Source organism: Erpetoichthys calabaricus, chromosome 16 (genome assembly GCF_900747795.2).
Source record: "Erpetoichthys calabaricus chromosome 16, fErpCal1.3, whole genome shotgun sequence".
Classification (NCBI taxonomy): domain Eukaryota; kingdom Metazoa; phylum Chordata; class Cladistia; order Polypteriformes; family Polypteridae; genus Erpetoichthys; species Erpetoichthys calabaricus.
In genome coordinates this window covers 63,229,426-63,243,345 of record NC_041409.2, presented here as the reverse complement: position 1 = coordinate 63,243,345, position 13,920 = coordinate 63,229,426, and the positions used below count along the sequence as shown (strand labels likewise).

General features: G+C 40.6%; 2 protein-coding genes across 2 annotated transcripts in view; one reads left to right on the top strand and one right to left on the bottom strand.

The window, feature by feature from the left end:
- The window catches only part of aldh6a1 (aldehyde dehydrogenase 6 family, member A1), a 35,558-nt gene extending 27,340 nt beyond the window's left edge, over window positions 1–8,218 (top strand). The window contains exons 5-12 of the mRNA XM_028821300.2: window positions 1,856–1,934; window positions 2,826–3,128; window positions 4,953–5,074; window positions 5,448–5,637; window positions 5,867–6,048; window positions 6,164–6,343; window positions 6,646–6,744; window positions 7,639–8,218. Of these exons, the coding sequence (XP_028677133.1) occupies window positions 1,856–1,934; window positions 2,826–3,128; window positions 4,953–5,074; window positions 5,448–5,637; window positions 5,867–6,048; window positions 6,164–6,343; window positions 6,646–6,744; window positions 7,639–7,743 (1,260 nt within the window). The 3' untranslated portion in view covers window positions 7,744–8,218. The remainder of the gene's footprint in view (window positions 1–1,855; window positions 1,935–2,825; window positions 3,129–4,952; window positions 5,075–5,447; window positions 5,638–5,866; window positions 6,049–6,163; window positions 6,344–6,645; window positions 6,745–7,638) is intronic.
- si:ch211-163l21.10 (basal body-orientation factor 1) overlaps window positions 8,061–13,920 on the bottom strand; it is a 43,044-nt gene continuing 37,184 nt past the window's right edge. Inside the window, exons 9-11 of the mRNA XM_028821298.2 lie at window positions 13,496–13,600; window positions 11,429–11,494; window positions 8,061–8,507 (exon numbers count right to left, since the gene is read on the bottom strand). Of these exons, the coding sequence (XP_028677131.1) occupies window positions 8,378–8,507; window positions 11,429–11,494; window positions 13,496–13,600 (301 nt within the window). The 3' untranslated portion in view covers window positions 8,061–8,377. The remainder of the gene's footprint in view (window positions 8,508–11,428; window positions 11,495–13,495; window positions 13,601–13,920) is intronic.

Sequence of the window (13,920 nt, the reverse complement as noted above, 5' to 3'; positions counted from 1 at the left end):
ACTTGCACGATACCTTTAGCCAAGGTGATTTACAACATTTGTGATACAATTGGTTACATTTATTTTTGGTTTTCCAATTGGAGCTCAGGCAGGTTAAGTGAGTTGCTCAGGGTCACAGTGTCACTGGCAGGATTCGATCCCACAACCTCAGGGTTTGAAATCCTTAACCACTGCGCCACACCTGCCAGTGTTGTTTAGCCAGTAAAGACCGAGTGCCCACTGTGACACTTACAGTGGATATAGAAAAGAATCACCCCCTTCAAAATATTCACATTTTTTTTTGCTTTACAGCAGCATTACATGAAAACATACAAACCAATATTTTTTCCAGCTTTATTTGCTCAATTCAATCTATAACATCCAAGTGAAAGATATCACAGCTAAGTTCAGAAGAATTTAAAAAAATAAAAAACAAATAATGAGAATAATAAAGGATCACACTCTCCCTAAACGATATTTGTAAACTCAAATCAGGTGTAAGTAACCACCATTTCCATTGCAGGCCATGGTAACTGGCTTTCCATTTCTTATCAATTGTAATCGGTGTGATTGGTGAAGCTGTTCCTGGAGCATTCATTCCCTTGCTTGGTAGTGCAACTGACAGCAAACAACGGACTATGGGCGGCAAGCCACTTTCAAAAGATCCCTGGGATAGAGTTGTGGACAGACATAAGGCAGGAGATGGATACAAAAAAATCTCAAAGGCTTTATCAATCCTCAGAAGCACAGTAAAGTCCATAATAAAGAAGTGGCAAGTGTTTGGTACTACTAGGACTCTCCCTGGATCCGGCCGTCCCTCCAAACTGGATGGAAGAGCAAGGAGGAAACTGGTAAGAGAGGCTACCAAAAGGGAAATGGCCACTTTGAAGGAGTGTCATTGTGTGCGTGTGACAACAATTTCACAAGCGCTCCACAATTGTGTCTTGTTTGGGAGGGTCACAAGGAAAAAGCCACTGCTCAAGAAAGGCCACATTAAGGTTTGTTTGAGTTTTGCCAGAATGCACCTTGAAGATTGTGATGCCAAGTGGAAAAAGGTCTTATGGTCAGATGAGACCAAAATCGAACTATCTGGCCTCAATACCAAACAGTACACTTGACGGAAATCCAATGCAGCTCACCATCCACAACACACCATACCTACAGTAAAGCATGGAGGTGGCAGCATCCTGTTGTGGGGGAGTTTCTCTGCTGCAGGGCCTGGGGCTCTCGTTAGGGTAGAAGGAAAAATGGATGGGGCAAAATACCATTACATTCTTGAGGAAAACCTGCTACCCTCTGCCAGAAAGTTGAAGATGGGCACAATGTTCACCTTTCAACACGACAACAACCCGAAGCACACAGCAAAATTGACCACACAGTGGCTGAAGGAGAAAAAAGTGAATATCCTTGTGTGGCTCAGTCAGAGTGCAGACCTAAATCCCTTTGAAAATCTGTAGAAAGATTTGAAGATAGCAGTCCACCAACGCTCACCATCCAATTTAACCGAACTTCTGTAAAGAAGACTGGGCAAATATTGTTCAATCTAGATGTGCAAAGCTGATAGAGAAGTATCCCAACAGACTCAAGGCTGTCATTAAAGCAAAAGGTGGTTCAACAAAATATTGACATTGAGGGCTGATCCTTTATCTCAGTATGTCTTGTTTTTGATTTTTTATCATTTTTCTGAACTGTAGCTGTGATATCTTTCACTTGGATGTTATAGTTTGCATTGAGTAAGTAAAGCTGTGAAGAAATATTGTTTGTGTGTGTTTTCATTCAAGGCTGTAAAGCAAAAAAATGGGAATATTTTGAGGGGGGCGATTCTTTTCTATACCGACTGTACATGTAATCTTTATTGTTGTGCATTAATCTGCAGAAAGAAATAGCCAAACTCATCACTCTAGAACAAGGGAAGACTCTGGCGGATGCCGAAGGTGACGTGTTCCGAGGCCTACGTAAGTTTGTCCTCCTTCGACTCTTTCCACTGTACATATCACAGAATTGGCTCTTTACACAAATGCTGGATAATTAAAATGGGATGCATATCTCTAACTCACAAGTTCTTTTGAAATGCAAAGTCAATTCAGAGCTGATCAGTTTCATGTGAGAGAACAAATGATTAATTGTTGGCTCAACTGTCAGATAATATACTATTAAATATTTGGAGAAATACCGAAATGTATTGATCTATGCTTTCATAATGGTGTTCTAAAATCATGATCGAAAAGTGAAAAATATATTTTATAAACTGTTTATTAGTTGGCGTTCATAACAAAATTTGTGTATTCGTGCCCATTATTTTAAGGCAGTTCAGTTCCTTTATTTTAATTGAAAAGTAGCAGCCAAGCATTACTCCATGAATGAGACAGTGGAAAGTGTAACTGAAAGGCGATTAATATTAACGGAGTATTTTTGTTTTATGCTTAAATCTGAAATAGATGCAGTTTTCATAACCACCCCATAGTTTCCATTTGCACATTATTTTCAAAGCTTTTACTGGCTGAACCTTCCCAGTATTTGTCATCCATTTATAAAACTTTATGCACTATCAGTTTTGTCTTTGTAAAACTGTATTCCTCTGTGAATTTCTCAAATCTGCACTCAAAATGCCACCAGTCCAAAGTGACTTGATGCTCACAATGTGGTTGTTAATGACAGTTGTGAGTTAAAATGTCTATTTTACAAAACATTTTTGTGACTGTTCATCGTCCGACAGCAGCCAACAGTATAGTAAAATCTAGAGAGAAAATATGAGTACACTGTGGGCACTTTCTAACTTTATGTCAGACACCAAAACATCCTTATTACCTTGTAAAATTAAATCATTCTTTTTTTTTCTTCTCTAGAGGTGGTTGAACATGCTTGTAGCATCACATCACTGATGCTTGGAGAGACCCTGCCCTCCCTCACCAAAGACATGGACACATATACCTATCGTCTGCCCTTGGGTGTCTGTGCTGGCGTCGCTCCTTTCAATTTCCCTGCTATGATCCCCCTATGGATGTTTCCTATGGGCATGGTGTGTGGCAATACATACCTGATGAAGCCATCAGAGCGAGTTCCTGGTGCCACTATGCTGCTTGCCAAGTTGTTGCAAGATGCAGGGGCCCCAGACGGAACCCTGAACATTATCCATGGCCAGCATGATGGTGAGAAATTGTTTTATTTCAAAATATAGCTGCAGTTTGCAATAGGTACCTTCCTTCTAGTTCAGGGGTGGGCAATGTCGGTCCTGGAGAGCCACAGTGGCCACAGGTTTTCATTCCAACACAATTGCTTAATTAGAAACCAGTCCTTGTCAGTAGCAGACCTTACTTAATTTTATGGCTTGTTGCTCTGCAATGTAAGGTCTTATATCGTAGGATATCATCCAAATGATTTGAAGTCTAAAAAGGATAATTTTCAGTCTGTCACATTTTCTATTAAGTGTTATATTAAAGGCGGCATGGTGGCGCAGTGGGTAGCGCTGCTGCCTCGCAGTTGGGAGATTTGGGGACCTGGGTTCGCTTCCCAGGTCCTCCCTGCGTGGAGTTTGCATGTTCTCCCCGTGTCTGCGTGGGTTTCCTCCGGGCGCTCCGGTTTCCTCCCACAGTCCAAAGACATGCAGGTTAGGTGGATTGGCGATTCTAAATTGGCCCTAGTGTGTGCTTGGTGTGTGGGTGTGTTTGTGTGTGTCCTGCGGTGGGATTGGTTCCCTGCCTTGTGCCCTGTGTTGGCTGGGATTGGCTCCAGCAGACCCCCGTGATCCTGTGTTCGGATTCAGCGGGTTGGAAAATGGATGGATGGATGTTATATTAAATCAAACAGTTTGACACCCACTGCACGCCCAACCTACCTGGAAAGGGGTCTCACTTGAACTGCCTTTCCCAAGGTTTCTTCCATTTTTCCCTACAGGGTTTTTTTTTTGGGGAGTTTTTTCTTGTCTTCTTAGAGAGTCAAGGCTGGGGGGCTGTCAAGAGGCAGGGCCTGTTAAAGCCCATTTCGGCACTTCTTGTGTGATTTTGGGCTATGCAAAAATAAATTGTATTGTATTGTATGATGAACACACAGATATACATGGAAACAAGCTAGATGGAGAACTATTGGCTTCTTTGTCATTTACATCTTATTGTTAATAAGGAGACATTAAAACAGTGTGCAGTTGTTTAAGATTGAAATAAGCAATTAAGGGTGAGGAACCTTAACAAGCGAGACCACTAAAATGAAGCATCAAAATGTCACTTGAGCAATAAGTGCGTCATCAGCAATGATGGATTTTCATTAAGAAACTGGGTTGGGACAAAAACCTGCAGCCACTGTGGTTCTCCAGGACTGACTTTGCCCACCCCTGCTCTAGTTTATAATTTCTTTTACTTCAGATTCCTTTTCTGTGAGCACACAGCTCATGTATGTTCAATGATTGGTTTTATGTGGTTGCTATTATTATTTTAAATGCAAAGAAGAAACCATATACTGTAGGCAATAAAGAGACACTGTGACAATACAAGCTCCTACAAGTTGGAAATTGGGTTAAAGGACAAAAAGATAGCTGTAGAGATAAAATACTAAAAATATAAAATTGCATCCAAACAATAATGTCCTTTGGCTGGTTCACCTTAGCTAGCGAGGAAGAAAAAAGAAATATCTGTCTAAATCTCACCACCGTAAGCTAAACGTCTCCAGGTATGTTTGAGGCATAACATTCAGGTACTTGAGATAAACAATATTCACCAGTCGCTCCAAAAGTAAAATTAAAACAGGCAGACTGAAAATTCTAGTCATGCCAGTGAGACTCCAAGGCAGTAATGTCTCATTTTCTGTGAATGAGTACCTTTCAGAATAGGAGTTAACATAATGTCAGGCCATTGTGCAATATTATCACGTTCTCTACCCCGTCTTCTTTTTGCCAAACATTGCCCACATGTTATTATGAATTGTCAAATTGCTCATCTCCTAATGTTCAACTTTCTGTTGATGTTTTTTGTTATTTGTAGCCGTGAATTTCATCTGTGACCATCCTGATATCAAAGCTATCAGCTTTGTGGGCTCTAACCAGGCAGGACAATACATCTATGAACGAGGCTCAAGAAATGGCAAGAGAGTCCAGTCCAACATGGTATGAATCAAGTTATTCACAGAATTGTGTTTTATACATGCCATGGTACTTAACTTGAAATTGCTGACAAGTTAAAAAAAATGCACAAATAAAAATTAATAAAGCACTCGGCATACAGTGCTAACCTACGAATGGCCAGTAGATGTCATCAGAACCCTAAATGTTCAATTGTTTGTGGTAAGACGCACTTGGGAATAAGTGGTTTTCGTTTCTTTTTTCTTTGAGGAATCCCTATTCCTTTCTGAAGTATAATTAGGTCTATACTTACTTTTGGGTAGTCTGTCAAGCCACCATGGTTCAAGGCTTTACCACAAGACAACACATATTTGGTAAAAATTATATTCTACTTGGTTTATTTATGTTATAATTTCAGGGAGCAAAGAACCATGGAGTGGTCATGCCTGATGCCAACAAAGAAAACACGCTGAACCAGCTGGTTGGGGCAGCATTTGGAGCAGCTGGCCAGAGATGCATGGCACTTTCCACTGCAGTCTTGGTCGGGGAATCCAAGAAATGGCTTCCAGAACTGATGGAGAAGGCTAAGAAGCTCAGAGTGAATGCTGGTAATCCAACTATACAGACACACGTCCAGAGACCTATTGTTGCTCTCTTTTTAAATAAAATTACATTTCACTTTAAATTGCTGGAACACAGTATGTGCTCCCTCCAGTGATTAGTTACAAAAATCAGTTTCTCACAATTTAAGTTAAAATAAATGATAAACTTAGTTTTGTATCATAGCAGATCTTATTGGATAAATCCACATATTCAGTGAACAATAATGTCTCCAAGGTGATCAACCAGGAGCCGATTTGGGACCCCTGATTTCCCCACAAGCAAAGAAGCGTGTAAATGAGCTGATTCAGAGCGGGATTGAAGAGGGGGCTACTTTGCTTTTGGATGGCAGAAATGTGAATGTGAAGGGATATGAGAATGGAAACTTTGTGGGTCCCACCATTCTAGCTAAGGTGAAGGTAAGGAAAAGCAATTGAAGTGTCATAAATATTTCCAACTAAGACTATTTTAGTCATATGAACCTGTTGAGACTTTAATATAAGAAACATTTTCTTTCCTCAATGTGTTTTAAAGCCACATATGAAATGCTACACGGAAGAAATCTTTGGGCCAGTCCTGGTGGTACTTGAAGCAAATACCCTTGATGAAGCTATTGATATTATTAATTATAATCCTTATGGGAATGGTACTGCAATCTTCACCACTAATGGAGCTACAGCACGGAAATTCACACACGGAGTTGATGTTGGACAGGTACAAATGAGTATTACATGTTTAGTCTGTATGTTTGAAGAGCTCATCAACATGTTGTTTCGGCTTGATACAGGTAGTCATGAGCTCAAGTCGAATCACTTATCAGCCATTTTATCCACTTTTATGTCAGACATGTGGGCCCACGGCTGTCATCTACAAGTGTCACTTTCATTCTGAAACAATGTCATTATAACAGTTTTATGTTTGTGTACATAACATATTTTATATGCTTCTCATTTTAATAAGTAATTTTCCAACATTTGCTGCATAAAGCGTCTAAGCCTCTCGTTTGATTTCATCAGATTGGCATCAATGTTCCTATCCCAGTTCCTCTGCCTATGTTCTCTTTCACTGGATCTAGAGCTTCATTCAGAGGAGACACCAACTTTTATGGAAAACAAGTAAGCTCTTACTTATGTAATACTGATTAAAGCACTTGAACATCAATTAAATAAAATGATTCAAAATTCATCCATCCATCCATCCATTTTCCAACCCGCTGAATCCGAACACAGGGTCACGGGGGTCTGCTGGAGCCAATCCCAGCCAACACAGGGCACAAGGCAGGAACCAAATCCCGGGCAGGGTGCCAACCCACCACAGGACACACACAAACACACCAAGCACACACTAGGGCCAATTTAGAAACGCCAATCCACCTAACCTGCATGTCTTTGGACTGTGGGAGGAAACCGGAGCGCCCGGAGGAAACCCACGCAGACACGGGGAGAACATGCAAACTCCACGCAGGGAGGACCCGGGAAGCGAACCCGGGTCCCCAGGTCTCCCAACTGCGAGGCAGCAGCGCTACCTCAAAATTCATAAACAAGTAAAATAAAATGATGATTACTGCCAGAGTACAAAGCAAAGGCATAATGGATGTTGTCAGGGGCGGCACGGTGGCGCAGTGGTAGCGCTGCTGCCTTGCAGTAAGGAGACCCAGGTTCACTTCCCAGGTCCTCCCTGTGTGGAGTTTGCATGTTCTCCCCGTGTCTGCGTGGGTTTCCTCCCACAGTCCAAAGACATGCAGGTTAGGTGCATTGGCGATCCTAAGTTGTCCCTAGTGTGTGCTTGGTGTATGTGTGTGTCCTACGGTGGGCTGGCGCCCTGCCCAGGATTTGTTCCTGCCTTGCGCCCTTTGCTGGCTGGGATTGGCTCCAGCAGACCCCCGTGACCCAGTGTTAGGATATAGCAGGTTGGATGGATGGATATTGGCAGGCTTGTTTTAAACGACTTGGCTCTCTAGATCAGGGTGATCAGTTAAATAAAGCTGTGCCTCTGACATTCTTCCACAGGGAGTTCACTTTTATACCCAGATCAAGACTATCACATCCCAGTGGAAAGCCGAAGATGCCACTCTGACGAGTCCTGCAGTTGTGATGCCGACCATGGGACGTTAAAATGGAGTATTTACAGCAAATGAATACCAGATGTCGTTCAACAGATTGCAACTCCAAACCGCCTTAATATGTAGATGGTGAGAATGTGGAGATTAGTCTGCTGATCTGTGAGAATTGTGCATTTATGAATATCGCCGAGGGCTCTTCCAGTGTCTTAGTTAATGCTAATATTTTGACCATTGTGACTTTAACGTTATTTTATTTAGTATTACAATGGAAATTGAAAAAAATGATCTGTGACAGGATAGAAAAGTCAAGAGAGGAGTTAAATCCTTTAAGGAGGTAGACAATAAAGATCGTCCCGTTTTCCTTAGAACTGTTAGAATCAAGTCTCTTTATTTTAGTTGAGAAAGGTTACTGATTAATCAACAGAAAAGAAATGGGTACCCTCTCACAGTGATTGTAATTTTTTTTTTTTTGGAAAAATGGATGGCATGAGTGAGTAGTTGCAATAAAACTGTTTCGCTCATTTTAATAGCATACATTTGTCTGAGTTTGTATGTCATTAGTTCCTGCTACCCATTAGTAGGCTCAAAGTTTGAAATATTCACAGCAATGAGGGGGGAAAAAATCTGCACAACTCCAATGTCTCACGTAACACAAACTGGACTGTTATGGATGGACGTTTGTCTCCTTAGGTGATGGCTCCCTGTGCTTGGACCAGGTGTGTAGGATTAATGTCTGGGAAAATGGAAACTGGAGAAGTGATTGCTGCCACTGAAGCTTGGGTAATGAATGTTAGACTGGAACACTGCTCCTCTTTGCTAAAAAAAAAAGAGAGAAAACAGACTGAATATTTCACATTTCACATGACATTCCCACCAAAATCATGCTGATCCCCACTTGCCAAAGTTCTATAAACTGCCCTTGAGAGATGTAGTCACTGCACTATGCGTGGCCATCAAGGATGCTACATAGAAGTTTCTTTTCCGTCTCTCTCTCCCTAATCAAGCTGGCATCCAGATTAGTGTTGCTTCCTCGAGGCACGTTTGTCCAAAGTCCATTCTGTTGTTCTATATGTGTGAAGTTTCCGCAATTTTTCCAGTGGCTCAGAGTTCCTTGTATCTGATTGACTGACTGGCAAATCTAAAATTACTGTGGAGTGTGTAGCTGCAATAGGCGGGTGTCAAATCCAGGATTGGCTCCTACCTTGACATGCTTTGGCTTCTTATCCCAGAAAATAAAAAAACATTTGAAAATAGGAGATGGGAACTTCTGCATTTACAATTTCATTTCAGATGCTGTGCAAATAACCCGAGGAGCTTGCAGGAGTAAAGGGGTCCACACGTTTGATAACGGGGCCGAAACTTTGGCCGAATGCCAGATTGCAGATACTTGGTAGATGTGTTTGCTGCGTGTATGAAAGATGCTTAAGAGTGAAGCTTGATATTTCACAAGCAAAAGACAAATACGATAGACGGTTGTTAAGATTGACAGGGTTTGTCTGTGAGATTGAAAAGAAGAGTGCAGTAAATCTGGTTTGTGTTTCGCCTTTGGGAGGAGTGTACAGTGGGTTAGACCAGGCACTGAACCGAGCCACATGCTTCAAATCAACCGTTTCCAGAATGGTCATTATTTCATAGATTGCTGGAGAATGATACAGTAAATGTAAACTTTGATGGCAGATGAAACAGATTTTCAAACAAATTCTTCATTCCAGGCAAACCAAATTTTAATTGATTGGGCAGTTCATTTTGCTTTGTGGCATTTTCTATGTTAGGTTTCAGCTTTCTGTGACTGCATCTAGGGAGAATGCACAAAGACTAGATTATTGTGTATGTATACTTTTGGAATTAAATATTAATTGAGCTAGACAAAGAGCCCGTTTCGGCAATGTAAGATGAAACGGGCACGAGTTTGTGTCAGCAGTGTATGAAGAACAAAAGATAAGTAACGAAGAAGTTGTTTTGTAATGATTGTAGTCCGCAGTACAATATGGAATAGTAATACGTATAAGCACCACAAACCTGATATAGGTGTATTGAATGAATGCGTAATTAGGCCTCGAGCTGTAGTCGAAATCGCCTTTCAGGCCTCTACAGCTTTAATCGAAGTCGCCTTTCTCTTTGAATTTTTGCGGGTAAATCTGCCGCCTGCCGCAGTGTTGGGGTTGGATGTCGGTCTCGTAAGGTTTTTCGGGCAGCTGCGCAGAAGGCGACTGCGCATTCGGCTTCGGATGGACGTGAGTGAGGAGGCAGGCGAATTATGTATTAAGATTGTTTGCTGCTTTGTCCTCTGGACCACTTTTGGCAAAGATCGATATTTAATGTAAATCAGTTTTACATTTTGACCTCCAGTCTGCATTTAATGTAAGCAGGTAGGTATAGGCACTTTTTAAATTGAACATTATGGTAGGGTAACTTAACAAAGAAATTGCCACCGTAATGCATATGCGATGGCAGATACAACCATCAAAGGAGGTCACATTTAAACAGGAAAATATTTAACATGGAATTTAGTGTTTGGATTGATGGGAATGCTCAAGAACAAAAAATGGTAAGTTGGGTGAGACAAAGTCAACAGAATTTGAAGAAGTTGAAGTAAGTTTAAAAACGAACTTACCAAGCATTTTACTTATTTGGGATGTGCAGTGTTGGACCCCGTTATTGGCTAATTATAATAAACGTGCGACAGGTACATCAGTAGGGATAACGGTCTCTTTACTCTGTGCGTGTGCAGATAAAGGAGCCCGAAACCCCAACTAACTGTAAAAGTAACTGGCTCTCATAGTGCCCCCCAACCTGAAACTTGCATTTTGTTACCTTTGCTTCCTATTTAACTGGGTTTTGCAACACTTAAATATTTAATCTAAAACGTTTCACCAGCTTTGAATCCCGGTTACTTGCAACTAAATGCACAACTAAGTCCCTGAGAGTGAGCTGAACAGTGACATTAAGTGTAGAGTGCTGAACTTTCACATAACAACTGCAGATATTGATAGGTTGTGTGTAAATGAGAGGGAGGTCAGTGGAATGGTGAGGATGCAGGGAGTAGAGTTGGTGAAGGTAGATGAGTTTAAATACTTGGGGGCAACAGTACAGAGTAATGGGGATTGTAGAAGAGAGGTGAAGAAGAGAGTGCAGGCAGGGTGGAATGGGTGGAGAAGAGGGTCAGGAGTGATTTGTGACAGATCGGTATCAGCAAGATGAAAGGGATGGTCTACAGAATGGTAGTGAGACCAGCTACTGTATGTTATATGGGTTGGAGACGATGGCACTGACCAGAAAGCAGGTGGCAGAGTTAAAGATGCTAAGATTTGTGCTGGGTGTGACGAGGATGGATAGGATTAGAAATGAGGACATTAGAGGGTCAGCTCAAGTTGGACGGTTAGAAGACAAAGTCAGAGAGGCGAAATTGCGTTGGTTTGGATATGTGCAGAGGAGAGATGCTGGGTATATTGGGAGAAGAATGCTTAGACTAGAGCTGCCAGGGAAGAGGAAAAGAGGAAGGCGTAAGTGAATGTTTATGGATGTGGTGAGAGAGGACATGCAGAGGTGATGGGTGTAACAGAAGAAGATGCAGAGGACAGAAAGATATGGAAGAAGATGATCTGCTGTGGCGACCCCTAACGGGAGCAGCCGAAAGATGAAGAAGATGATTGACAGGTTCTTCTGTAACAAGTCCTGAAGTTTTAAATAATTATAAATAGGTAATTAAAAATCTTCTAGTAACAGCTCAAACTTACTGTTGCTCTCCGTCTTTCATAATCCTGTCTGGTGGAGCAGATGAAGTTAAACTTCGAGTTGGTTTCCTTAAAAACAAGATTTGCAGAAAGTATTTGGGGTTGGGATTACAGGTAAAATGAGGCTTTCAGTATTCTCTGACCGCTTCTACACTGCATGGGATAGAAGCGAGTTACTTTATATAATTCAGAACTTCTTGGAATATCCTTGGCCAAGGCTTTACTGTTATCCAGAGTATGCAATTTGTGTTTTCCTCTGAAGTCTACTGAACCCTATAATTCGTTATTTGGTGCTGTCAATGTAAAGTACAGCTAATCCTTGACAGAACATTACTGAAGACGATCCAAAAGAATCTCCATAGCAAGTCTATGTAAAGAAGGATTACAGAGTGTTGACTGAAATAAAAGTGCAGCACAGTAATGAGAAAAACTGCACTTCTGAGGTTGAGTAAAATTTGGTTTTCTAATCCAGAATCCTTTTATACTATGGCAAAAAAAATGTTGTTATGAATGAAAATACATTGGCAGAAAGATTCACACTGGCTCCACATTAGCCAATTCAATTGTAAGTGAGTTAAATTTCTATTCTAGAAATACAACAAAACATAATGTTAAAATTAGGCCTGGGAAAGTTAATGGGTTAATTTTTTGCGATTAATGTGGTCTGTTTAATGTGTTAAAAAAATGTCACATCCAGGGCCGGCAAGGAGGCAAACGCCTCAGGCAGTGCTTTGGTTAGGGTGGCGTTTTCATGCTTTTTTTTGTGACATTACTAAACAGTAATACAAAAAAGTTAAGTGTGTACCTAAAGAATTACATACACATCCAGTACCGTATTTATATTCTACCTTTAAAAATTTTATGAAATTTTCATTTAAAGGTTTAACATTTTGTATTACGTGTTCACAATGATAAGCCACCTGTCAATATGTAGCGCTGGTGTTCATTTGCTTGATTTATACATACTGACGTAGGTGCGATTGCAGTTAAGTTTAGTACATTACAGATAACTATTGTAATCCTTCTTTCAGGTGATAGTGTTGCACCACAAGAGAGGATACACGGTATAAAGAAAGGCACTCCCATACACGATTGGTGATAACACAGGCCACTGGTTCACTAAAAGGTGGACTCATCAGGCGGCACACTCAGGTTTACTACACTGTGATGGCTTATCCAGTACTGCACAACACATCACTCAAACATGGACAGCTTCAACGCAATGGCAACTCGACATGTTTCATTGTTGTATGTTGAATGTGTCGAGACTTGTATTGCAACATTGACATTTACTTGGCAAAATGATTTTATTATATTTTTTTTTCTACAAATTCAGGAAGAATGCTTGTAAATAGCTCACAGTTCTACGCATACAGCCTGCATCAATTCTGCACTGGCAGGCTCTGGGCACTGAACAATGGCATATTGCTACTCCTGTCTCTACACAGCTGCATCGACTCTTATTTTTTGGTTTTTCTTTTAATCGTGACTTCCGTAGAGAAACCAGCAAAAACAATCTTTTTGTGATTTTGCATTTTAATCCATAACACCTCAAGTTTACATTCACCTTTAGTTTCATTTTCTGCCTTTTTATCTTCTGTAATTGCATGGTTTGTGGTAAAGAGGTTGTTGAAGAACATGGGCAAATGTATATGGTGATTAGATTATGAATATTCAAAAGACATTTTTATGACACACTGTATATGGTTACTGACAGGCAATAAAGGGAAGTGGCCAAAAACATAAACATGCGCACATAGTTTTAAGTTGATTTGTGATTTATTTAAAGGAATTTGGCCTGGTATGTGGAATAAGTATGGTTTTATACATCAGATTTTTTTTTTTTTTTTAATTTGTGCATACACTGTTTTAGCCTTTCCTCTCGAACTTAAGCAAAATTTTAGTATGGAATCTAAGCAAGGTTTTATACAAGAGAACCCTTGGGCTTGGGGAGGTATGCCTTGTTTATTACCATATACCATACAAAAAAAGGTTTAGAAAGAAGAGAAGGCTGGGATAGGTTCTCAGTCTTCTAAGTGGAGACCCCCGATACAACAGATGACACCTTACCTGGTTTTGAGTCCATTCATTTTAGCAAACAGAAGCCGGAGTACTTTCTCCTTCTGTTCCCAAGTGAGTTCTGAGATGTCCACCTTGTTACTCTGCAGATTATTCCTAAAATAATAAATAATACATAAAATAGTAAAGAGCACTTTTTACTATATAGAGCAAAATTCAGACTTACAGTCATATGAAAAAGTTTGGGAACCCCTCTTAATTCTTTGTTTATCATTGGCTGAGCCTTATGGAAACAGTAGTGTGTCAGCAGTGACATTACGTTTATTGGATTAACAGAAAATATGCAACATGCATCATAACAAAATTAGACAGGTGCATACATTTGAGCCCCCCAACAGAGATATCACATCAATACTTAGTTGAGCCTCCTTTTACAAATCTAACAGCCTCTAGACACCTCCTATAGCCTTTGATGA